At 37.7% G+C, this 26,481-nt stretch overlaps 1 protein-coding gene across 11 annotated transcripts in view; it reads right to left on the reverse strand.

Annotated features, from left to right (window-relative positions):
- Positions 1–26,481, reverse strand: part of nrxn2a (neurexin 2a) — a 286,021-nt gene that overhangs the window by 35,600 nt on the left and 223,940 nt on the right. For all 11 annotated transcript variants that reach the window (XM_056730656.1, XM_056730657.1, XM_056730667.1 and 8 more), the window contains one exon: positions 5,979–6,160. In XM_056730656.1, coding sequence (XP_056586634.1) covers positions 5,979–6,160 — 182 coding nt within the window. The remainder of the gene's footprint in view (positions 1–5,978; positions 6,161–26,481) is intronic.

Here is a 26,481-nt window from a genome sequence, read left to right on the forward strand (position 1 = left end):
GAAGAAGTGTTTTTCACAGCTAACCAATGACAGAGACCTGTCGTTTTCATAACAACATGCGAGGAATGTGATTAGTCGATAAAATGGCAAGTGAAATGACCGTTGCTATCATTTTTTATATAGTTTATAATTCAAAATGGACTTTCATTACGCTGCCTATGAAGCCTGTCTCTCTAAGCTGCCTTGGTGAACAAATGCTTTAACATGGCTGGCTGCTATTTGTAACCACAATTTATCAACTTTTTCTTGTCAAAAAAGAAATCAAGTGTGAACATGGCCTTAGAATTCATTGCATGGGCACAAATCTCTCAAAATATAGATGCAGATTCATTCAGGGAGTACTTACCAGGGAACACATTTTAATAAAGGCTTGGTGGTGGTGACATTGATATCTAGCGACCTTAAGTGTAGTCTGTTTATAGCATGGTGTTAGCTTCTTACTACTGCCGATTGTATTTCGGCTTCAAAAGTAACTGTTGTGTTAATTTGTAAGATTGTCTTGATTGACAAAATGTGTAAAAATCTGTTCATAACAGATCTTATTTTTTGCGATCTTCCAAAAATCCAAGGGAAAAATGCACAGGTTTATATAATAAACTGACATCCGAATACGCATTGTTTCTTACTTAACTGATTCTTATACTATAAGACGTCCCACTCTTATTGAATATTTGATTACATTCTTGCTGAGACATCTAATGGGACAAAATGTGTTAATTAAAAACCCACCAGATTAATTGGTGTTAATCATTTTAATCTTTTTACAGCCTTGATGTCTTGAAGTCCTCATGTCTTAACAAAAGCAAAGCTGACATCCATCCACATGTACGTACCTCCTGGAATCTGCTTAAATCTCCCGCTGGGGTGCAAGTAGCTCTGATCGGGAATCCTTGTCGGAAAGCTTAAGGTTCTACTTACATGTGCGACAGCAATTTTTTACCAAAAAATTCTAAAAACACTTATTCTAGATGTAGGCCGGTACGATATAATCCAAAAGTAATCAACTGAATAATCAATTTCCCCTCCAGCAATGTATGCACAGTTTGACTCACTCTATCCACCAGCAAAATGTGTCAATGCGAACCGACTTAAACCGCTCTTTTGTTCACTACTGCAGGTTTCCTTCAACAAAGATGGCCTTTGCCACGGGTGCTTTCTAAAGTTTCTTAATGAAGGGGGCTTTCAGTGGGCTGTGATTGACGGAGGCCAATTTAATCTGCCTATTAGTCAAACACAATGTGGGAGCAGCTAATTATAGTGGGAGGTGCACCAGCTCTTTAATTTTCACATTTCCTGAGATCATTCTGTAGCTCTGAACAATGCCAAATCCAATCTTTATTTCCTGATAAAACTATTGCCCTCTTTAAACACCGAACCAAAAGCTATCTGTACATATGACACACGTCAAAGCCTTCACGTCACTATGATGGGCTGCAGTATCCTTTTTTGCACACGTTAAATACTTCTCAACTTTTTGATGTCATCACCGCTTGCTCAGCTGTGCTATCAACCCCCTGTGTGTGTGCCTGTCTCTCATCTCCCACAGAGAATTGAAAACGCCCGCTCAGCTTCACTTACTCCACAGTATCCGTATGGTACCTCTAAAAGTGTACGATGCAAAACAGACAGACACAAGCATTTAGAATCCCAATGTAAACAAACACAAACGCGTTGGTTAGTGTACCAAATGGCCACCATAGCATCTGCCATCCTGTCTGGCTTCTCTTTTTGATGTCTGGGCCAGCTGGCAGAGCGCACCAGGGTCACCACTTTGGGTCACAGTCCGAGTGGTGCTTCACAATGTTTCCACCCACCCTCTCTAGGGGTCCCGGGTGCTTGGTTAACATGGCCGGCAAGAGCGTAAAGCCCCATTGATCCATCACTCCATACCCCTGACAGGTGGGCAGGTGAACTATAGGGCATCCTAAATGCACAATGCCAGCAAGACGGAGGAAGGCCAGAAAATGGGTTTAGATCAATACGCACCCATCCGGAATGCAAAATGAGTGTGCTATTCATTACGAGCTTTAACAACCCCTGTCTCATTCATCAGCCTGGGCTGTTTCTGCTCAGCTATCATCAAACCTCAGCCTCCGTGGGCGAGTAAAAGATGCTCCAACATCGCCGAGCGAGATAGAGATAGTGGGAAGGGTTGAAGGAGAGAAAAATAGGGAAAACCCTGAAGTCAGCCGCCAAAAGGCTGTCGGGTTCTGCTACGCCCACCGCAATCAGTCATTCTTTACATCTGTCATGCTCACGACCAATTGGATTATCTGTCCTTGGTTGTAATTTACAAGCTCAAGTAAATCCTGCTACACGAAGGACGAAGTTTGAGGCGTAAGCCGAGTTGTCTTGAGAGCGGCTTGAAACCTCAAATGCTATTTGCCACACCTCTCCGTCATAACCAGCTCTTTATGACTACCATAAAGTTTACACACTCGTTTTTATAAACTACCAAAATATTATTTATGATACAAGTCACATAAAGGGGCACTATGATCATGGTGACGGTATAGCTGAGGAGGAGAAACTCTAGTAGTCTGAAACATCTCTATTGTTTTTTCTAGATCCCAGTCGGTTTGAAGGGATAATTTAACTGGAAATGAAACATTTCTTAATATTTACTCATTTATTCGCTCCTCCACAATATAAAATAAGATATTTTGAAGAATGTTGGTAACCAAACAACACCGAGTTCCACAGAATGGACTTATAACCACCGCAACATTTTTCTAACTTTTGTTACCTAAAGAAGTAATAGACATACACAGGTTTTAATTGACATAAGGGTGAATACATGATACTAGATTTTTTCCCTTTAAACAGACAGGAAATTTTTCTCAAGTCTCAAGTTTCTGTGATTTTTCTCTTTTTAGAAAAAGGCCCCGCTCTGGAATCCTCTAGAGCAGAAACATTTCTCATCAGGACCAAATTATCACAGCACGGCTTTCCATGTGAATTTCATAGCCCTGTTCTCATTAATTTCATACATTTACTGTCCTGCATGCATTCATGGAGAAAACATCTGAGACAAAATCACAGCTTAAATTAAAACATAACTGAGACCTCCATTAAGTCTCCGGGGCTATGAAAGAGCAAGCTTTGAGCACTCAAGTTTTCTCTGAGAAATCCCACACAGATCCGTCCTTTAATCCACAGAATGAGAGGCTGTGTGCATGCAGAAGGAAGGACTCTGTGAAAACAAGCCTCAGTCTGTGTCTAGCAGAGCAGCTGCTCTTAGACTGTTTGAGGCTGTGCTGCCATAGAAGGCTCACAGTGTGAAAGTCGACAGTTCACGCTGAATTAATTATTCATTCTGAGGTACCTTATTAAAATGCATCTTTTTTTACTCCGCTGAAATATAATTGCGAGTAATAAGCCAAGAGGTCAACGAGGCATTTACAAGCTTGATCTACCGTCATACTATTTCAGCCCTATGTTGTTTTAATGGGCTAAATTAAAATGAAGGGTATGATGTTTTCCTCATAAACTGCGCAGTAATTAATGAGTCAGTCTTAAAAAAAAAGGGAATATAAATATTTTACGCATTGCCACGGGATGGGGGGTTATACGTGTCTTTGGATCTTATCGGAAACGATTGATGTAGCTTTTTCCATCTAGGTTTGATCTATGCATATAGCCTCGTAATTCTGGAGCCCCTGAAGCGTTCTCTGAAATGATTCAACTTAAGATTTTTATCCAAGTCAATTTGCATCAGTTGCATTGTCAGAAGATATTAAAATGTAACTGCAAAAAAAGGAAATCAGTAGCACTGTGCACATGGAAGGCCACAGGTGATAGTCATGGGACGTTTTATCATAACAGAAAGTCAAATGTTTTACTCAGAATTCCAGGATGTCAGACCACATTTACACCTGGTATTAGTCTTCAGATATGGATATGGTTACATGATCAGCCAAGGACAAAAAAGAAGGAAGACCGCACACACCCTCGCCCAACCCCCCCACAAAAAATAGTCTTTAATGTTACAAATTAAATGTTACATGATTAAAAACAGGAAACTGTTATTTTATAGATATTTTTCATTTAGCAACACAAAATCAAACTATTATAACTTCCCAATTCCGTCTGCCAATTTTGGAAATATCAGTTTAAATGTTTAATTAGTTTAACAGTCATCTAAACAATATTTAATAAAATAGGTTGATGGTTCGTGAAAATATGTTAATGTCAAATAAGATGGCATTTACAACTGGCCCTTGAGTAGTTTATACTCGGCCTACTTTACATTTTATTGTCATTATCAATAATTCCTTAAACAATAATTGAACACAAAAAAGGAAGAATATTGTGGCCTCAATAAACTTCCATACAGAGCCACTAGATGGCGCATATACGTCATTCATACAGCGTTTTCCGAATTAATGCGCTGGTTTTGCAAACGCTGCATGTTGCGGTTTTAGTTCATTTAAATATCAGTAGAGACTTCAACGCGTTTATATTACAGTAATAAGATCGGCCATTTGTATAGTTGCCATTTGTATAGTTTCAAGCCGTCAAATCAAGGAATGGCCTATTTACTCTCTGTATCTATAGATCATGTTTTAATGTTAAATCACATCATATAGACGTCTCAACTTCCAGACTCTGGATTTTCTGTTTACGTTACAAAACGCTGTTCAGTTCCCCACTTAATTAAAAATGACACCACACACATTTGTACCCAAACAGCTGTGTTTGGCTACTATTAGTCTGTTTGGACTCCCAAAATGATGTTCTTCTGAATGAAGCGGTAGCTCTGGATTTAGAGCGTAGAAGGGATCCTGTTGGCCTGCTGTATGATTGTACGCGCACATCCTCAAAACCCCAATCCCGCCACGAATGAAAATATATCGAAAAAAATACGTAAATCCGTATTTATATGGAAAAATCACATCACTGCGTTTTAACCACCTCTGTATGTGGATTTGGTTATCAGATCCCATTTTTGGCGTTTGCGCTTTTTAAATGATTAAATACTGTGTTGACAAGCTCTGTTAAATAGGCCTACATTGATATTTGCAAAACCCAGTGACCATCTTAAAGGGTGACTAACAATAATGATTTATGGCAAAAAATAAAGATCACATGAGGTTTCTGAAGGACAGCAGCAATATGCAATGAAAAGCATCTTTATAGCAGATGTAAATATGTCATCTCTTTTTCAAAAGCTGTTCTTTCCCTTGGGTTAGTGTAACTTTAACTTGTTAAATCAGTACAATAAATGAAAAATGTATACACAAGAATAAATTAAAATGCAAACTTGTATAAAAACAGCAAGAAATGACACACATTTGATTGCAATAATACAGGTGTCATGTGATGTGACATGGCAAAATTTAAAAAACAAACTGTTAATTTTATATTGTTTTATTTTCTTACTATTTATATTTATCATATAAAATAGCATAAGAGAGATTTATCCTCCTTGTAAGTTTTTTTCTACATATTTGCCGTAGGAACTACCCACTACTACTATGTCTATTTAATGATTGTAAAGTCTTAAAATGATCTTCCTTGACATAAGGGCTGTCACAATATCAGATTTTCACAGTCATGGATAAAATATTTCACAACATCAACATGATCGCAATATCTATTGAAGTTTTTGAAAAAAATATAGACTGTATAATATATTTAACATAAAATAAAAATCAGTCATATTCATCTTAATTTTTTTACCAATGAGTAAAGGGAGTCGGGGAGAGAGTTTTTTAACCATTATGTCCCTTAGGGCAAAATTTTTCTAAATGGGTGCCAATAATGTACTATATAATAATATGAATAACATGTGTAATATTAACACAATATCAGTAATCATTATTTTTAATATTAAAGTTATTATCAATACTGGTATACTGTGACACCCGTAATTGACATACAGTATGAGATTATTGATTATCTGATTAAATTGATTATTTTATGAATTATGTAAATTGAATCTTCAAAACTGTTATAAAGTAAGCTGTAATACTCACAATGTGCAATTGCAGGTAGTCTCCAAGACCCTGGCTGCTCTCCACCTGCACCAGGATGGCATCACTCTGCTGGGTGCTGAAGCCCACGGCTAGACGGTCTGCCCTGGTGCTTGGCCTATCATTGGGTGCCCAGGTGTACGTGATAAGCGCTCCGCCTCTACCAAAAATATATGTGGTTCCAGCTGCCAAACAAAGAAAAAAAACAATATTAAGACATAAAGAACGTTCTAAAAGGATGAAGGAAGTTAAGACAGAAAAGCAAGAATGAAAAGTGAGAAAGGAAAGTAGAAGCATAGCAGGTGGGGTGGAACGATGAGTATATGTGTGCCAAGATGGATGCTGAAGAACATTCTCGCATTGCACATTTGGCCTGTGCACTGTCTCACGAGATTAAAGTGTCTGTCTGTAACTTGCCATCTGTTCTGATGTGCCTTGAATGCTCATTTGCAACATGTTTCCTCAGTGACAAGCCAATCATGGTTGAGACTGTAATTTCAGATGAGAGTGCTATATGCTCTTTGGAGCTAAAATGGATTCCACTGGCCCTGAAAGGCCCATTCCCCTGCAAACGTTCATGAACATCTCGAAATGTTTTCGCTCTGCAAACTTGGAAGCTGATATTTCACGACGATTGGATGTGGCATGGAATCATAGCAGCTGTATAGAAATGGTATTGTGAGATGGATCCAGGGCCCTGCTGCGTCAGCATGGTAAGAAACCAACGCAGGGCGGGAATGATGCCCAACATCTGAACTGCCAAGCTAACAGCATTGATACAGACCCAGAGGGTTAACCTGGGCAACTGTGCTGATCGGTTTGCCAGGGTAGCAAAGGGCTGAATGAAAAAAGTCCAACTATATTTAATAAACAATGCATGAGAAGTATACAACCATCAACCAGCTCAAGCCCAAATGTTTAGAAGGTTTTGTTGAAAAGACCATGAAATTCCAGGTGATTTATTCTAGTCTTTGCTGTTCTGCAGTAGCTGGTGAACCATTATGACCATCAGATTTTAACGTTTTTCACCAGATAACTGATACAGTCTAAATAGTTTAGCTGTGATGTACTAAATTATTTGGGTGAAAAAAAGTACATAAAAAAATTAGTCAATTTTAATTGAAATCAATGAAATTTAGTTATTATTAGAATTCACCAAAAATAATAAGGGTGTGTAAAAAGTGCTAACAAAATATAGTGACCTTAAATGCTTTTTTTAAATAAACGTAATAAATAATGTTTTTATTTTTTTCACATATTATATTTTAGAGAAATTAACTGTTGGATTTGTTATATATATATTTTTATGTCCCACTCAATAAATCACTTCAAGTTAATAAAGCCTTTTATATTTGTGATATTTACAAATGCACAGAATTATTTTTAAAGTATAAAAGAGTGGCAACTGTGATCTCTAATGTAAACCACCTGTCTGTTTTTCATGACACCTTAAAGGGATAGTTCACCCCAAATTTTACATTTTGTCATCATTTAATGATGTGGAACACAGAAGAAGATATTTAAAGAAATTTCTCAGTGGTTTGTCCATAGGATGTAAGTCAATGGTGTCCAATGCTTTTTGGTTACAAACGATCTTCAAAATATCTTCTTTTGTGATCTGGAGACGAAAGTAAGTCATACATGTTTGGACTGACATGTGGTTGAGTAAATGATGAGAGATTTTTATTTTTGGGTGAACTGTCCCTTTACGGCACTGCCCGTTTGAGCCTTTTATCATTTTCTGTCAACGTATGGTACAATGCAACCACACTAGATTATGTTGTTGACGTGTCTGTTGTGTAAAGCACCCTAAAAGTACAAAAGCATCACTATTATTATCAATATTATTTGTAGTAAGGATAATGATTTTGTAAAATAGGTCATAATGTTTGGTTATACTTTCCTACCCACACTCATATATTTTTAATATCGTTCAAATTGACCTATTGTTCTTTATGTTGGTGACAAGCTACACATACACTGGGCTTTCCATAAAAGCACCTGTAATGTTTGTTTAAAGCTCTGCTTCTTGAATAAAAAAGCACTTTTTTTATAGTGCCGTCAAACGATTAATCACGCACAAAATAACAGTTTGGTTTACATAATATATTTCTTTGTACTGTGCATATCAATTTTGTATTTATGAATACACAAATATACACATACATGCATATGTATAGGAAATATTTAAATGTATTAATTTATATATTCACCAATAATTGAAACTAAATATATATTTATTTCAAACAGATTCTTTAAATATATGCATGTATGTTTATGTGTTTATAAATACGAAATGAATATACACAGTACACCGACATATATTACGTAAACGCCAAATTTGATTTTGTCATGCTTGACGCTTTTGAAACATGGCAAGGTTTCATGCTTGGTCATGTCATGATTCGGGTGTGTCTACGCTTCCATTTTCTGGAATGCATTCCTGACTAATTAACGTTCGGCTAAACGACCCATCTTCCCCGTTTTCCTCGCATCTCACCTAACCACTGGGATGCCAAAGTGGAGCCACCTGTCATTTCTGGCGGCTGTGGTCGTCTAAATGAGCAAACAGAAGAGGTGTGGAGAATGTAATTAACTGATCTGGCGAGCGGTCCCCTAGGCAGGTTGTGGGTTATAGAGTGTTGAACACCTGCCCATGAAGCTGCTAACTAACTTGTTGAGTATGGGGCACTACGCATCGCAACACCTGTTAGAGGTGCCGAACGAAAAACATCAGTTGTGGCCTTCTAACGAATACCTTAAATGTCAATTAGGCTAAAAAGTCTATCGTCAGTTCAGTACATAAAGCAAACAGCGAGCTAGCAGAACCATGTGACCGCAGTGGGATGTTGATGCAAGGACGTTGTATTTCAGACATGCTTTGCCTTAAGCATCACAGCAGAGGTGAACCTTATCCACTGCTATCATGATGTAATCAAAAAGTGAATAAAGTCTCAAAAACAGAATTGATTTCCCCGCTCAGAAGAAATACAAATTTATCGGTCTGGTTATTTTCTAAATACTGGAATATTATTCGACTCTATATAATTTTGCGGTCGCGCTGAACAAATCAATATCACTTCACACTGGCCCCTGATAATGTCGTCTGACTATATATCCCTTAGATGGGTTATATATTACTATATATCCTATACTCATTTATCTGACCTTGATGGTTTGTAGTCGTATACCTTTCTCCTCTAGGTCAAACAAAGAAAGGCTCATCTTTCTTGTGATTAAACTTCTACTCAAGTAAAACCGAATTTAGATGTAGACATTACTGAACACTCAGACTATTTGTATGGCAATGCCTCTTTGTCATGCCTTAGTGCTGGAACAAGCAAGGGTCAGTGCTTTTAAGTACCTGATAGGTTAAGTATTTGTAAACAGTGTTTAATTCAATATACGGACTGAATGAACAGCCCACACACACGCACATAGTCTTTGGGGGAAAATGTCTTTGAGGCAAAAATTCAATTTTCCTGCTTCAGTTACTTCCAGCAATTCGACTACAAAGCCTTGGCCTGTGTATGGAGCAAGATAACATGTCCAGCTTGACTTTTCAGTTCGCCACATTCCGTGAGCCGGGTGGCATTTAAAACTGCCAATCATAAAACCACTTTTTTAAACCTCCCTTTGTGATTTGACAGAGGTAATAGGCTTTCTCAGCCCTTTATTAAAGTTTATGGGAGATGTGGTTTTCAAAGGGTAAAGGGAGCAGAGTGGGTGAGTCCAGTCACAGTGTGACCCGAGCAGCTGTGTGGATGCTCTGATGTCAGATGACAATGAGCTACAGAATCAGAACTTAAAGACCTCACGTAATTGAATGAAGATAAGAGATTTCTGTCATTTTTATTGAATCAGAAAGATTTGGAGAAATATTAAACATAGGGTTTGTAGTTTTGTAGGGGCTAACAACAGCAAGTTAGATATTAAAACATAAAGGGGAAAAGATACCAGTCTGGATTTAGAGCTTTCTCAAAGACACGCCCCCCATGTCAATCATATAATTCACCAATTAAGAAAACATTACAATACGGATCATAATATGAGTCAAGTCAATTTATTTATAGTAATGATAGAAGTTCCGTTTGCGGCACATCGTCTGACCAATCACATGACACTTGGCTAACGGATAGGAGGGGATAGACGAATGAATCGCGGAATGAATCATTTGAGAGTCAGTTAAGAATTAAGGTATGAAAAACTGCCTATTATTACGACATAATAGTGTTTTTACACCTTCTATGTACATAAACTTGTTGTTGGACATTCCATAAACCAAAGTAGGACCTTCAAAATCATTTTTTTCTCTTTAACACAACCATCGTTGATCCAAAGGGCTTTACAATAAAAGGTTAGATAAAAAGCAACAGAGATCAAAGTTAAAAGTATGGAAGTATAAAATATAAAGTTAAAATAAAATCAGAATTGGTATATATACACAAAACATACATCAAAAATAATACATGTATTAAATGCTACAAGTAAAAGACTAATTTATGGTTTGAACTTAGTGGGTGATTTTTTTATCTCAGTTTAATTAGCAAGTTTGCAAATTTGCTTTCCAAAATCTGACTGGACAGAAATCAAGGTAGTGCAGGATAAGTCTTTATCATTTTTAGTTAATTTCCCTCGATGAGACGCCGTCTACCTGCTAATATCAGTTATTTTGTTAGCTTACAAGTACACAGCTTGAAAGGTAATAGACACAGACTGCAAGCCCCCAAACTCTTATTTTGATATCATGGGGTTCTTAATGTTTCTTCGAGATGAAACTCGAACCAATTTTTGTGCCTCTCTGATAAACATCCGATCCGCTTTTTTCTCCGAGTAATTTTACCACTCGAAGCCCTCACGGGATAGCGAACACAACAATAACAAAAAATAAATTAAAAACGTTTTTGGCTGCGGCACCCACCTAATTGAACGCTTCAGCAAAGCGATTCATTCTCACGCTTTCCATGCACCCTCAGAATGTTCGGATTGCGTTCCAGTGAGAGTTCATATCTTCAGCGCTCCGGAGAGATGCCGTGATAAGATAAACCTCACGTATGGAAGCTTCAGGGAAGCGAGTTAAGAGCAGTGTAGTTATTTGCTGTTTTCCCAGGTGCCCACAGAGCAGGATATTGAAATCATGTCCACTGGATCATGTGTGCACAGGCTTGGTCCTTCTGGATCTGAGATTTCTCACAGTGCGGGAAATCAAAGTCAGCACTACACACATAGACATGAATGCACCGCCGGGAGAATCTGCTGCAGAAAAACACCACACAACAGCCCGTCTCTTCTGAAAAGATTTTCTTTCAATTAATTATTCCAGGTGATCAAATGATGCCGCAGTAATGCGTTAAAGAGCAGAAGAATAGTGTTGCATAAAATAAAAGAACTATCTTGTCTTTGTGGTATTAAAGGTAGCTTATTATATACTTAAAATAAATGGTTTTATCTCACCATAAGACTGTTTGATCATAAAAGGATGATATATGCTTTATAAACCTCTCCGCTATAAGGTGAGGTACAATAAATCATGTCGCATAAATATGGTACGGATAAATGTGGCTCTCTAAAGGTAAGCCATGCGCAGCTGGTAACAGGGATGTCAGGCGTACTTCGATAATAAAAAAATGTCACTTTATGAATGTAATTTTATGCTTAGTATATTATTAAGTTATATTAAAAAGAATGGTGTTATCTCGGGAGGCTGAGAAGCTGGCTGCAGGTTTGTTAGTTGCATGTTTAGGATGATAAAAGCTTTGAGAAGCTGTGTAATAAAAAGTAATTAAGATAAAAAGAAAATAATAAAGAACAAAAGAAGCTTCCCTCACTGGATGTGCACTGCATGCCAAAAAGAAACAAGCAAACACTGTTGGGAAAACTAGACTGTTATTGTAAGATAACTATCAGGGTTTTTTTCCCATTCTACGCTGTTTAGGGGAAATGGATTGCCAAAATGATATGCCGTCAATTATGTTTTGGCGTAGGAAATTTTGAACATGTCTTTATTGTGTACTCATTAAGAAACGCAATTTAAACGAAGATATGTAAAAATCATGCCGGATTTGTAAATCTTACCAAGCAAAGCATAATTATCCTTGACTGCAACACTACCACCCAAGCCATTCATTTCTGAGCTATGTAATTATGTAAAGTGTAATGTTAAGCGTGTGTACCGTAGAGATGTCGAGCCGTACACATACAGCGCATTTTGTAGTAACATATCAGTTTAAATGAGAACGCCCATCACCTGAAACTGACTGTCTTCAAGATAAACCTGAGGTAGTTTAAAAAAAAACATGTATCCAATTGTTGGCCCAAACATTTCAGTACACCCACATCTACTAGGTAGCAATCCTAAAAATCGTATAAAAAATTGACTTGTTTTTCTTGCTGTCGCAGTTCAAAATCGTGAGAGAAGAAACAGACGCAATCTACTTAGCATTCCTTACAGCCACTCACATGTTCGTAAGGTCTGGCAACACAATATATGCCTCTCTCCCACAAAACCATTCCACGGATGCCAGGGTGTATTAACCTCCTACATTACGCAGGATAAACCACGGCGGATTTACACTTATTTTCCCACAGTGTGGAAGACGACTTTGAGACTTGATAAATAAGCTCTGCAGGCCAAGAACATCCTGTACATTTCAAACAGAAACTGCAAATATAACACAGCTGGGGAGAAATGATTCTAAGACAAGGGGCGCGAGAATAACCGAATAGGATCTAAATGCTAAACAGGACTCGAAAACTCCTGTGAGTGTTATTGCAGGGTCTGTTAATATTGACGAAGCTATTTACAGTATAAAAGGAATGCGGAATAGCCGGGTATATGAAATATAATTGAAACCACAGGACCTGGAATACATATTTTACGATCTGTTTTTCCAAAGCTGCAAATGTAATTCATTTTATTGTGCGGACCAATAACAATACTCTGGGCTCTCAGCCATAACCAGAAATAAGCTTTTTGAAAATCTAAACTATGTCAGAAATGAATAAATAAATAAAATCAACTTTTGCTAGGGGCATTTCCCGATAGCTAATCACAAAGGAAGCAAACAAATTAAGAAATCGTAGTTTCACCTCAACATCATGACTGTATTATTAGAGAACTTCTTCAGATTACCATATTATCTTAGTTAATCAAATTTAATAGCTTTTTTACTTGACAGTGTGGATGGAAATCCAATGAAGACTCGTACCCTGTAGTTAGGCTAACTGCCTAGCGCTGAAATATTTGCAATTTTGTGTAATTGTGGAAACCTGCCGGTGAATTACTCGCAGTGTGAGTCACTTTGGCGAGGGACCATACTTCCCTCAGAGAGATGTTTTATGAAGTAGAAAGCATCTAATTCCCCTCAATTTCATATGAGACAGTTGGGGAAACTACTGTACGTGAGGTCGATGTGGTCTCCTAGAGAACATTCGTAAGAATGTGCTAGGGTGAAATGCTAGCGTCTTTTTCTGCTAAATTGAGAAACATTCGATAGTTCACCCAAAATGAAAATTCTGTCATCAGTTAATCACCCTCATGTCATTTCAAAACTGCTTGACTTTCTTCCATAGAACACAAAGGAAGATATTTTGAAGAATGTACTGGCCCCCTATTTCCTTGCATTGGTTTTGTGGCTATACCAGAGTTGTTATAGTTTTGATATAAGTTGTCTTAAAGTGTTCATTTTATTTTAAGTTTTAGCAATTTTGGTGTATTCTTTTATAATTTTTTTGTTTATTTTTTTATGTTGCTATATAAGATTAAAACATTTGTATTTTTTATCATTATAATCTTACTGCTTTAAACTTACTTCTGCCTTTTTTTGATTCCACATTTCAATTTGACCTTGAGTTAAGTTTTTACCAAAAAATGTAGGGTCAATATTATATTTGATTTCATCGAACACATTTTAAAACTTTGAATTTTAGTAAACTTAAATAACCTTGGGCCATACAATAGAAGTGAATGGGTGTGGCAACTTTATGCTACACCTTTGGAAACATTATACAACTGTTTGGACGACACTTCAGCAAAGTTATTGGGTCAATGACAAATAAGAAAATGTCAGGTGGTGCGACCATATATTAATTTAAAATAATATACATTTAATGTATTTAGCACTGAGTATTTTCCCCCTCATATATAAGAAATTTAACATAAAATCATGCCAAAATATTTTATTAAGAATTTTATTGAGAAAATTAACATTTATTTCTCAGTTTTGTTCTCTGTTTGTATGTTCGGACGGTCGCACCACCTGACATTTTTGGTCTTTCAAACACCAAAACTCAAAAAATCTATTGAATTTCAATAAAATGAAAAGGGTTTCTTATAAAGGACATATTGTAGATCCATTTGATATATGACATGTATTTATTCAAATTCTTTTTAGGAAAATAATGAATTTGGACACAAAAAATACATGTCACGTCATTGACCCTATTATTTCCTCAGTGGACCTGCTATGGCAGACGCGGGTAATCACACCTGAATCACAACCGTGCTGATACAGCCATAACACACTTATGCTAGGCAGATTTTACTTTAATAGCATCCGTGGCTCTCTGAAAACTTGACTGACTCACAGATGCCTCACCAAGCGGCGTGGCTCTCGTCCGCATCGCTCGCATCTTTGCATGTATCTGCGAGTTCAGACCGCTATATCTGCTTCACACGCCATTAACAAAATCAACATGTTTCGCTTCGACATCAAGGAAAACTTGTTGGAAAATGTTAAACAAGGTCAGATTTACATTTACTAACTTGGATATCTACAATGAATGACTAAATGCTACTGTAAACATTCAACACCCTTGAGGTTTCCGTTCGCCGCCGTGTTGCAGAGCTATACGCCCTGTCCATAACCTTTTAAGTGTCAATATATAGGGTGTCCTATTTTAGTAGGCGGCTTTGATAAACAAATCAAAGCATTTCCACAGGGGCTCGTGCGTGCTCCTCAGCCCTCCACCTTGAATGCATGACACACGTCACAAACCTGACAGGAACATCTCCATTCAGCGTCTCTGGAACATGCAATTCAGATACAACATTCTGTATTTTACGAAAGGACAAGGAAGAAGTGATGAATATAATCTTGTGTCTGTTAAGCACCTTTATTCTAAGCACATAACTGCGTTTAATAAAGCTGTAAATTAGATCTAACACCATAGGTTACATTTCTAAGTATTCACAGATTGCAAGCTTGATTGATATGGAAATTTGATGTTTTCTCGCTGTAGAGGTGTGCGGAAAGAGCGTCGAGAATGTCTTTTAGAAGGCCATTATTTTACTAGTTTTAACAAGCATTGAAAAAAAAACTAAGTCAGAGTCCTTGGAAATCTCATCAAGCCATCAGGTGGTAATGCATTTCAGCTTACAGTAAATGGGTTGTGAATTCAAAGAGATTTCTGCAATGAAACGAGGCAACAATACAAAGCATCGCTGATGAATTTCATAACATGAATGCATAATGTTATTTTCAGGAAACACACAAATGTAACATCACACAGTCTCCGTAATGTGGCTTTATGCATGTGCAAGAATATTACAATCATACTCCATTTATATTGTTATGAAATATGTTCCCTATGACCTATCCGTGTAATTCTATTAAAATGAAGTGTAAGGGAGAACTTGCCAATAAACAGAGACCAATTTAAGACTAAATTTATAAATCAGTCAAGTCCCTCTTAACAAAACACAAAGTATTGCTAGCCATTTTAGTGTAATGGTTGAAAAGAGGATAAAGAATTGACAACCTCTCAAAGAAGTTCAAGCTTATTCAGATTAATGGAAGGTTTTCTTGAAAAGCACTGTATGAGGGGTGAGACAGGCACAGAAAGCCAATTCAGAGCGAATTTAAAGAGCTCTACAGATGTCAGTTCAATAATTCTGCGGCGGTCTCTCCAGAACACTCACTGCTACACAACGTCCTGTAATCAGGACCGACACGCATTTAAGGGCCAGGAAAGAAATAGAGTTTAGGACTACAGAACTATAGATAGAATCAATGAAGGGTAGAAGAGCCTTATAAATCATAGCTGTACTTATGAAACAGTTACAGAATGTTTTTCCTGTTCCCTAATTTATTTGTTTTTCCTAATTCAGTATTATGGACACCTACGTTCCCCTAAACATCTATTTGATATATTGCATAGGCTTTGCTCACTCACTGCCTGCTTTCTATTTTCAGCAATAACGATGCAAATTGGGGCAATTTTATCAAATGCGCAACTGTTAGTGAATTTCCCGTAAATGTATTCGTGTTGTTTGTTTGAGAGGTTATTAATAAAGCAGTGCTCACATACAGTGATGTTAAAATATGTTGTAGCTCGTTGAGTTCACAATATTTGATACTGAGCATCTGGTTTCATGCAGTACGTCTGTTATCAGAGCAGAGATTTTGCCTGAAGCTCAATTTGAGGCAAAAAAGAAATTCCATGAATTATTTTTACTTCCATTTGTTTAAATATTTCATTTTTTATTTCATCTTGAGCATTACACTTTTCATAAAAGATCAAGAACTACGGATTTAGTAATATTCTGTGGACATATCTTCGGTTATTATCTAATTCATCTGGTTCATTTAGAGCTGTCTCTCTGATATACTGATGTCATTTTTAAAACCTCCAATATAAATGTCTATTTTTACTGTTATAATTATTACTGTGCATACTGTACAATGCTGACCATAATATATGAAGGGGGAATAAAAATGATAAATACGTCAATGGAAATGTGCTGAATTACAGTAGTTAACAGCTAGCGTAGAGTAATGATGCATGAAGGAATTATTCAGAAATAACAATATCCATATTTATGAATATGACAAGAATGATAAAGCTGACTTACCTTTAATTTGTGAGAGCAGCAGAAAATAAACCAGGAAAAGACATGAAAGAAAGAGAGAGAGATTTTTAGTTCAAAGCTTATCTTAACAAAATGTCAATATACAGTGTAAACACATGTTGCTGTTCACATCTCCATATTCTTGATTTATATTTTTGACTATAAATCATTATTATTAGACACCCTTTGTGTTTGTCACTGGGTTTTGCAAATATCTAACCAATAAAAAAAGATAAAAGTTTTTCCCATTTCCTGAAAAAAGCAAATCTGGACATCCAGGTTTGAAAGGAAAGTGACGATATGTTATAGTACTGGCTTTAAAAAAAATTGTATCTACTGTACTCTCTAAATGCTCATGTCCCACAGTACCTCAGGTACATTTAAAAAGGTGCTTAAATTATATTAATCTTACATTAACCTCATCCACACATTCACATACCCGTCATAAAACCTGTTCTCTTTCACAAAAGCAATTAAGCATTATGTCAGGTCAGGTTGAACTACATGTATGAAGTACACGAGACGCATCGATCGTGGTTACACAAACAAGAATATTACAGAAGCAATCAGAATTCGGTCACAATGTACATGTCTTGTAAACACATTAACCGTTGTATCAACTGGAACTCTCTAAGTATCTTCTTTTGAACATTCAGTGCCATTGAATGTATATACAGTACAGATGTGTTGTGTGCTGTTGTCAAGACGTGAATGAATACAGTATGAGTTCATGTTATGAATATGAGAAATGACTAACATTACTTATATAATAAAGAGCGTGGATTTCTTCTTCTTCTTCACATTTCACATTCTGCAGTGGATGTGAATATTTATCTTCACATTGTTTTATGAGCTAACAGCCAGTAATTACACTGAAGTCTGTGTAATTTGAACATAGGAGTTATTATGTATGCAACAGTAATTGTTCTCAGTTCATCTCGAGCTGTGACTCACGTAATGACTCACAGTTCAATGAATAAGTCAAGGAACCGCTCTTACTGAATCAGTCAAGCCAGTTAGTCATTGGACTGATTCAAACCAGTAACTCGTGAATTCGAGACTGATTTTAAAAACCGTTCGACTGATTCATCAAAACAACCAGCTCATACGAGACGATGTGCAATCTCACAGGACATCACAACAAAAAGACGTGATGACTATTTACTGTCAACTATTTCTTGTCTCGTATTTCTCTTCCAATTCAATCTGTGCGTGGTACTGGAAACTGTTACATCACAATGTCCTCATTTCAAGAAAGCAGATGTTCAAGAACTGTTAACCAAACGTTGTCAAATTCTTCTGGTTTAGTCAACGTTTTAAAAAAGCAAAACGATTCTGAACTAGAGCCAGTTCTGGATTCCACACATTTCTCGCAATCCGCATTTCAACAAAGGTTTCCCAGACTGTGGAAGGTGTTAGATGTATCAGCTGATGTTGCGTTTTCGTGCCTCTCTGTTTCTTAAATGGGTCAACCAAAACAGAAGAGAGGAGGAGCCAACTGTCGTCGTCTTCAGCTCTCTCTCTCTCTCTCTCTCTCTCTCTCTCTCTCTCTCTCTCTCTCTCTCGATGCACAGAGGTAATTAGGCATCCCACCTCAACCGCTCCTCCGAGTCCGCAGTATGCGGCTCAGTCATGAATAATTACTCTTTTTCCTGGGATCTCCAACTCTGTTTGACGGCGAGGGCGGAGACGTGGCCAATAAGCTTACTGAACGTCTGTAAAATCCCCTCCTTCTCTCTGCACCGTAGCTTTGAGTTTTCAGCCGTCACACGCACACATAATATCCTTCAGAGAAATCTTTTGTTCGCTTCCTGCTTTATGTGACTCACACTAAAAACACACAACTGTACGGCGTTTTAAGAAAGCTGCTTAAAATCTGCTGCTGTCTCCCATGTCAAAACAAGCCTGTGACACCGAACGTCTTGAATAAAGGCTGGAGTCGGAACATTTTGCTCGGGGAGTCATTTTCAAGCGCCCCCGCTGTTGTTCGGCAAACACAGTTGTCAGCACAATGTTGATTTTCTCAGTCTTAAGGGATGCGCTGCTGTCCGGTTCTGTTCCACACCGACACGTTCACCTCACGTTCATTCCGAAAGCCGTTTGAGGTAGTCAATACACAATATGTGACAAAATCAGTCTTAAGAGTAATTTTTTCATCATCGGAAAGCTGAAGAAATAGGCGTTCTATTGATATATGGTTTGTTAGGATAGGACACTATCTGGCGGAACAACAACTGTACAATTGCCTATGAAGTTGTTAATCTGAGGCACTGTTGCAGGCCATCCACTCACAAAAAGAAAGTGTTTATACATTTACGGTAGGAAATTTATTAAATATCTTCATGATCTGTCCTTAATATCCTAATGATTTTTGGCAAAACGAAAAATCTGCAATTTTTATCCCTAAAATGTATTTTTGGCGATTTCTAAAAATGTTCCTGTGTTACTTTAGACTGGTTTTGTTGTCCAGGGTCACATATGATTTTTTTTTAGGTTTGACAATATCTCATTTAGAGCTTTTGCTCTAAATGCTTAAAGGAATAGTACAGCCTCGAAATAAATATTACTCTCTCATACAGTCACCCTGTGTCACTTTAAACCTGTATGAAAAACACAAAACAAAAAAACTTCTGGACAACACAATGTCGGGAAACAAAGAACACGTTGGTTTTCGGTTTTCTGATTATTATTTTTCAAAATATATTTTTTATTTTCTAGCTAGAAAGAAAACCATACAGGTTTGAAATGACAAAAGGGTGTGTAAAAATGACAGAATTTTCATTTTAAAGGTGAACTGCCACTTTAAATGTATTTTTGTTTAAATCAGAGAAAATATTATTTTAACAAAACAGCCATTGTTGTCAAGCAGATTTAAAATATAAGAACTAAACTCTAACAAATAAAGGTGCTTTACGATGCCATGGATGAACCTTTTTTGTATAAGTGGTTCACAAATACACAGAAGGTTCGTTGTGGTGAAAAAAGGTTCTTCAGATTGTAAAACAGTAAAAATTGAACATCCAGGGTCGACAGTGGCGCATAAACAGAATTTTCTCATGTGCATACATGTTGTTTGCATATTATTGTAGCAGAATTTGTGATAAACACCATCAAATAAGACTTCAGAGATCAATGTGTTTATAAACTACTGAAAAAGCACAAATGTCAGGGCATGTCAAACCTTCTGAAGGGCCTCAAAACTCCCTCAGGGAAAAATAATGAAGCCATGTTTACATTCTGTCTGAAGTACCACATAGTAAGGAATAAACAATGCTAACGTTTTTGCTCAAGAAAGATAATTCTGGTATGCTAACGTCACACATTCAAGATGGTCAAATAAAAAGAAAGTCCCTGCAAAACTCATAATGTTAAATCATTTAGTTTTTAAGTACACAATAAATATTCAAGATTAAAGTCCACGTTTTAAGCCCTGATAACACGCACACTCTTATTGCACACAGATGTGTTTTAATAGCCACATCGCTTGGCTGTCAAAAGTCCGCCCTTCTCCCCTGCCCTAATGCTTTCTGACTAAACCAGTCGGCTCCCGATCCGGTGACCTCACCCCGGGCCCTTCCGCTGGCTTTCAAATTAGTTTCAAAATTAGTATGCTATTTTTTCCACCTGTGCCATTTCTCCTCCCTGTATGTTTTTGTCAGGTCTCATTGTGTCCTCTGGGAACAATTATTTCAGCTTTAAAAGCCTGGTCCCCAGGGGCTGTTTTTTCCAAGCCTCTGCTGGTCAGAGGACACGCTAAACTGTTGGAATGTCCAGCAACGTGCAATGCATTTGCAGCCGTGGGTTTAATGGGGTTAAGAAGCATGGAACGCTGCTACCTAAATGTGTAGCCGGGCTATACGTGAGCCATCAGTCCTTGGCAGGTGTCTTTCTGTGGATGTCAGTGATTCAGAAGAAGGAAAGCTACGTAGCTGCGAGAGGGAAATACTACAGTAAGTGCTTGTCATAAAGAGCTCTTCTGTGGCACCCATCTTCCTCTTCCACCCCTGGATGGGAGAACCAATTTAGAGCCATGGCCATTTTTCACCGTGCACAGATGAAACAATCTTGCTTTTTTACCCATGACTGGAGTGGGCTTCAAAATGAAAATGGTGGGTTTCACATGGACGCTCTGCCCTACTTCCTGTCTGCCTGTGTGAAATATGGTTGTGCTTTTTTGCTTCTTTTGACAAGGATAGCCATTTCCCCACTGTGTACCTCCAGGTCGCCTCGAGCACAAGCCTGTACTAACGTTAGCGTGGTGTGAAGGACGTGTTTGTAAAAAATAAACTAAACGTACAGGGAATCCAAATGATGTGACAAGTTGTACAAATGTATAAAGATCGAAGGACGGTGGAAAATAGAGAGTAAGTTATATAATTAATATTATTAACCGCACTGTGTACATTTCTTTGTTCTGATGAAGACGGAGAAAGATATTCGCAAGAATGCTTGTAAACAGTTCTTAGCTTCCATTGACCACCATAGTAGTCAAAAGTGGCCCAGAACGGTTTTCTACGTTCTTGAAAATATCCTCTTTAAGTTCAATTTTTTTTCTACTATGGTTAGTCAATGGTAGCCAAGAACTGTTTGGTTACAAGCATTCTTCCAGTCTCCTCTGTCTTCATCAGAACAAAAAAATGTATACAGATTTGGAATAACTTGAGGGTGAGTAAATGAAAGAATTTTCATTTTTGGGTGAACTGATCCTTTCAGCAAAGAGAGATAAAATGACTATTTGCCACAAAAAGATTTACCATTAAAATGTCCTCTATACAAAGAACACACAACACTAAACATTGACAACAACATAAAACAGAATGAGATAGCAAACAGTAAAACAAGATCTGTTTGATTAATTGCTACTGCAATGCATGCTGGGAACTCAAACTCTTCACAAACTACATCGTTTGAAATCAAGTGTTAATCCAAATTGTTCCGTTAGGATAACTGGGACACATCTGAATTAATATCTGTGTAAAATTCTTAACTATACAGGAGCATTTTTGTACTGTAGATTCGATGCTTCTAATTGTTTCATAACAATCCTGTGCATCCAAACACGTGTCTCTGTATTTTTCCTCTGGTGCATTACGAGAGATTTACTCCATCTGTTTCCTGTACCACGGCGTGCCAGGATTTGCGTAGTCTCTGTATTAACAGGCCGTCCTGTCTTGAAATTAATTGGTGACATAAATGTCACTGAATGCCACCAGCATTAAAATCAGCCCGGTCTTTTCCATCCTGGGCACAGCGCTGCGAACATATGCTACGGTACAGTGGCAAATTTGATGTGATACATGTCTTATCCTCTCAAATGACATGAATAAACCGCGTCACGAGCGACTTGAGGCCATGCACGCAAAAAGGTGGACATAACCAAAAATGTTTCTTTCATTTAAAATGTACTGTACTGCTTGGTTTTAATTTTGTGTGCTTGAAATATATCTGTTCTTATCGTTTTTGACTGTCATACTACAGGACGTCGTCCGATCACGACAGCAGATGCTAAATCAATTAGCAGAGCTGTGAAGGATTCGTAAAGCTTGATAAAACACACAAGCTGGGTTTTTTTGAGGGCTTGTGAAGTGAAAATCGATTTGAGTTGATGCAGGGGACATGAGTCACGTATAAATCCCTTGGTTGAGGACGAGGTTGAGGAGAGGAGATCAAAGAGCTTTAGAGGAATCCTAAAGGAAAATACAATCTTCATAGATCTGCTCTCATAACATCTCAGCAGATTGCATGCAGACCCACGTGAAATGTCTAATAACTCACTCTAGTCAAACGAGATGCTGCAGGTTTACGAGATTTCGAGATTCAGGGTAAATTGCATCGCCGTCGTGACTTACGCACACAAGACGACTTCCTAGATCAAGACGGGACATTTATGTGTGTTGTGATTTTAGAGACGTGACCGGTTGATGCTGTTTCGGGAACGCATCCTACTTGTGTGAAACGCATTGTGTGGGCTCGTCCGCGGAGATGCTCTGCGAATATATTCCCAGCTCTGCGTATAACCGCGGGCCATTGTTTTCAGCGTTAATGTTTAGCATCTCTTTGAAGAGCAAAGCGAAGGTACGGTTTGATAGGTTCCTGCCTCTCACCGCTGCAGGTGGGAACACGCTGGGCTGTGAATTACAATAAGACCCAGCTTTGCATTGCAGCGAGTGAAGACAGAAGATCTCCATTAACAAAGTGTCCTCTCTGTCAGCAGTCCTTAGTTCTGCTGGGATGAAGGGAGGCGGATCCGCGAGCTGGCTAGCTCTGGGACTTCGGCTGTCTGCGTGAGGTTAGATATGATGAGGTTGCGGCCCTCGTGTTGAAAAGCTCATGACTACACGTCTGTTTCGGGGACCCGAGGGGAGTGTGAATACTCGAACACAATGTATTTACAGAGTCGTGTGAAGAATTTGTAGGAAAGAGCGTTTTGGGATTAAGATGGCGAGAGGTTCGCGGGGAGGTGGCCGAGGGTAAAACACAAAGGGAGCTGCGTATTTGACTAAAACTGTGACTAATTTAAAAATTACTGTCTCAACAAAGTGATGACAGCCCACAGGATGTCATCGGATACAAGCGCTGGTACGCCGCTAAATTACGTGAAATCCCCATAAGGGATAATATACAGTGAATCAACCCAGATGGTTTAAATCACCCTGAAGGGTTTTGTGTAGTGATTGTTCCCAGTGACTGCTTACCAAATAAACAAATATAGACATGAAATATAGACATGAAATATTGAGTTGGACTGAAATTATTTTATGGGAGGAGAAAAAGAGAGAGAGACAAAGAGAGATACCACAATGTAGAAGATAACAGTGCAACAGTGAAATTAACAGTGATCATCAAACACTTGTTTTAGGGTTCAGCTCAAAATACAACATTTTGAGACGACTCCAAAATTAATTTAGTTAATTGATTTACTATTTATAGCTATGTGTTTAGGTATAATTTTTGTTTTTTCTTCTTTGTTGAACTACCGACAACATCCCAAATTCTAAATAAAAATATTGTTTGTATTTGCATTGTTTGTTTTAAGACCTTAATTACTCCAAGGAAAACAAGCATATATATATTTATTTAAAAACAGCAAAATACTAGTGTTTTACATGTATTTAAGAGTTAATGTTTTTAAGGAAAAAATGAATATTTGATGGAATAAAACAAATTTTTAATCACAGCTTTCATGTATTTTGGCGTGCTCTCAGTCTTTCACATAACTGTTGGTACTTGTCACTCCTGAGGTTTGCCTTTGTTAGAATTCATCTGGAATGGTCACAATACATATTAAAAAAGCTCAAGGCAATTAAATTTGAAGCAGTCTCTTAATTTTTTCAGAACTGCAATTCCAGAACTCAAACCACTTAAAAATGGAACCATTCAGCCAAAAGTCCATTTTCTATGACATTGTAAAACTCATTTTAAAGAGTGTGTTAAAAATATAATTTGCATATATACTATTACATTTAAAAAAGATTCAAGTGTATTTGTTTTTTACAATGTGTTTGTCATACTATGCTGTAAGTATGCAGCAATGGAAAAAATTAAGAGACCATTTCACAGACCGTTTTCAGTTTTTCTGAATTTGCAATTCATATGTATGTGGTGTTTAAGTAAAATTATTATTTTCGTTTCATTATATGAACCACTAACAATATTTCTCCCAAATTACACATAAAAATGTTGTTTCTATTTGAATTCATTGGCAAAAAAAAGGTCAAAATAATTGAAAAGATGTATTCTGTATTCCTTTCAGACCTCAAATACTGAAAGAAAACAAATTTATATTCACTTTTAAGCATAAAACAGTAATATTTGTAGATGTATTTAAAAAAAAAAAAAAAAGAGATAACCTTGATTTTTATCACAGTTTTCATGTGTTATCATGCTGTCAGTCTTCCAGATTGCTGTGGATGACTTTATGTCACTCCTTAGGTTTGAAATAGCAGACACTGGACTGCAATGACCCCAATACATCTAGAAATTAATTAAATGAAAATTTGGAATGGTCGCTTATTTTTTTCCCCAGATGTATACACATATATGATTTATATTGACATATACTGTACTGTATGTATACACATATACGATTTATATTGACATATACTGTACTGTATGTATACACATACAGTACTGACATTTACTCATTTTTGAATGACCTAAGAAATGCATCCATTCCTTCAAAAGATGAATAAATTCATACACAAGGGGTGGATCAATAGCAAACCCCCAGATGAGAAAGATACCACACTTATCTGGAGTGCTTCAAGTATTTGTTGAATTGAATAAAATTGACAGGCCTGCTAAACTGCTATGGTTTGCTATGGGTAACAGCTCTTCTACTACAGAACGATGTTGAATTCTTCCTTCCTGTCACCAGTGTACACAGAAATAAGATGAAGTCGCTATTTTTAATTAGCCTCTCTCATTTAAAGTGAATTATATTGAGCACTGGTGCATAATCGCGTTCCCATTACTCTCCTCTATCCCACTCCGGCTCTCGTGGAAGCGCAGGAATCCTAATCTTATTCATATTTATAAAATTGAGAACCAGTTTCAGATTCTAATTAAAGGCCTGCGCCTCCGATGCGGCGGTGTTAGCAGTCTCAGCATCAGGAATGCGAGTTTGGATATGATATCCACAGCTGCAGTGCTATAGAACGTAACAGCTGGCTGTGCAATTACCAAACAGTAATTGCCTCTGGGTAATCTGCACAGTAAAGCCTCTTTGTGCTCAGCCGTGATTGGCGCAGACGTTAGAATAGGTTGACATCTCACTGCACTTTAAAATGTGATGGGATCTCGCGGCGCACATGCAAATCATGACACGGATGTGCTTTTAAACATGTATCTATCAAAGACATCTAGAGGAACGGTACAAATTCAGGCGACCCACTGCGCCTGCGTGATGTTTGACAAAGTGAGATGTGCGCCGCAGGGAACGTCGCATTGTGCGGCTGTGAATGGGCGAGCGGGCGTTCGCGTACGCCCCGTGACAGCTCTCGTCTCAGCCCAAACTGTTGCCGTTTGTCATAACTCACTATTACGTTCCGAATCAAAGCCTTGTCCTTTTGAATCCTACATTTGATCCATCTTATCACAAAGAGGCAGCCGCTTTCAAGACATAAAACCTGACATCTTTATCACAGAGACAACAACAAAACCAAACGTGCTAGCTGCAGCTTCCGGCTAATGTCTACACGCCCCGTTTTCACATGAAGTGCCTTCAGTTTCGGCTCAGCAATGAAGGCCTGCTAATTGGATTATAAATCACAGCGGGCGAATGAAAGAGATGAATTACCGCACAGTTGATGTGTCGATGCAGCGATACGAGTCCGGAGCAGAGCGGCAGAATTATTGTTTGAGCAATAAGCCTCTATTTTGCAATAATGTTGGATTACATAAAAAGCTGGAGATGAGTGAGGCAGAGAAGAGGTCTGTGTGCTATCTGTGTTCTCGGACAAATATTTTTATGCCAACGAATCTTTCCCCTTCATGTTTTTGGTTTACTGACTTCTCCTTCCCACTTTTTGCTTCGGTGGCTATTCCTACCTTCCAAATCGGACACAGCATGAGAAAATAGCATCTGGGCGTGGGTCTTGAAAGAGCATGTGATTGCTTCGACCTGCTGAACGAGTCTGTGTTTTAAGTATAAATGAG

Source organism: Triplophysa dalaica, chromosome 19 (assembly GCF_015846415.1).
Source record: "Triplophysa dalaica isolate WHDGS20190420 chromosome 19, ASM1584641v1, whole genome shotgun sequence".
Lineage (NCBI taxonomy): Eukaryota > Metazoa > Chordata > Actinopteri > Cypriniformes > Nemacheilidae > Triplophysa > Triplophysa dalaica.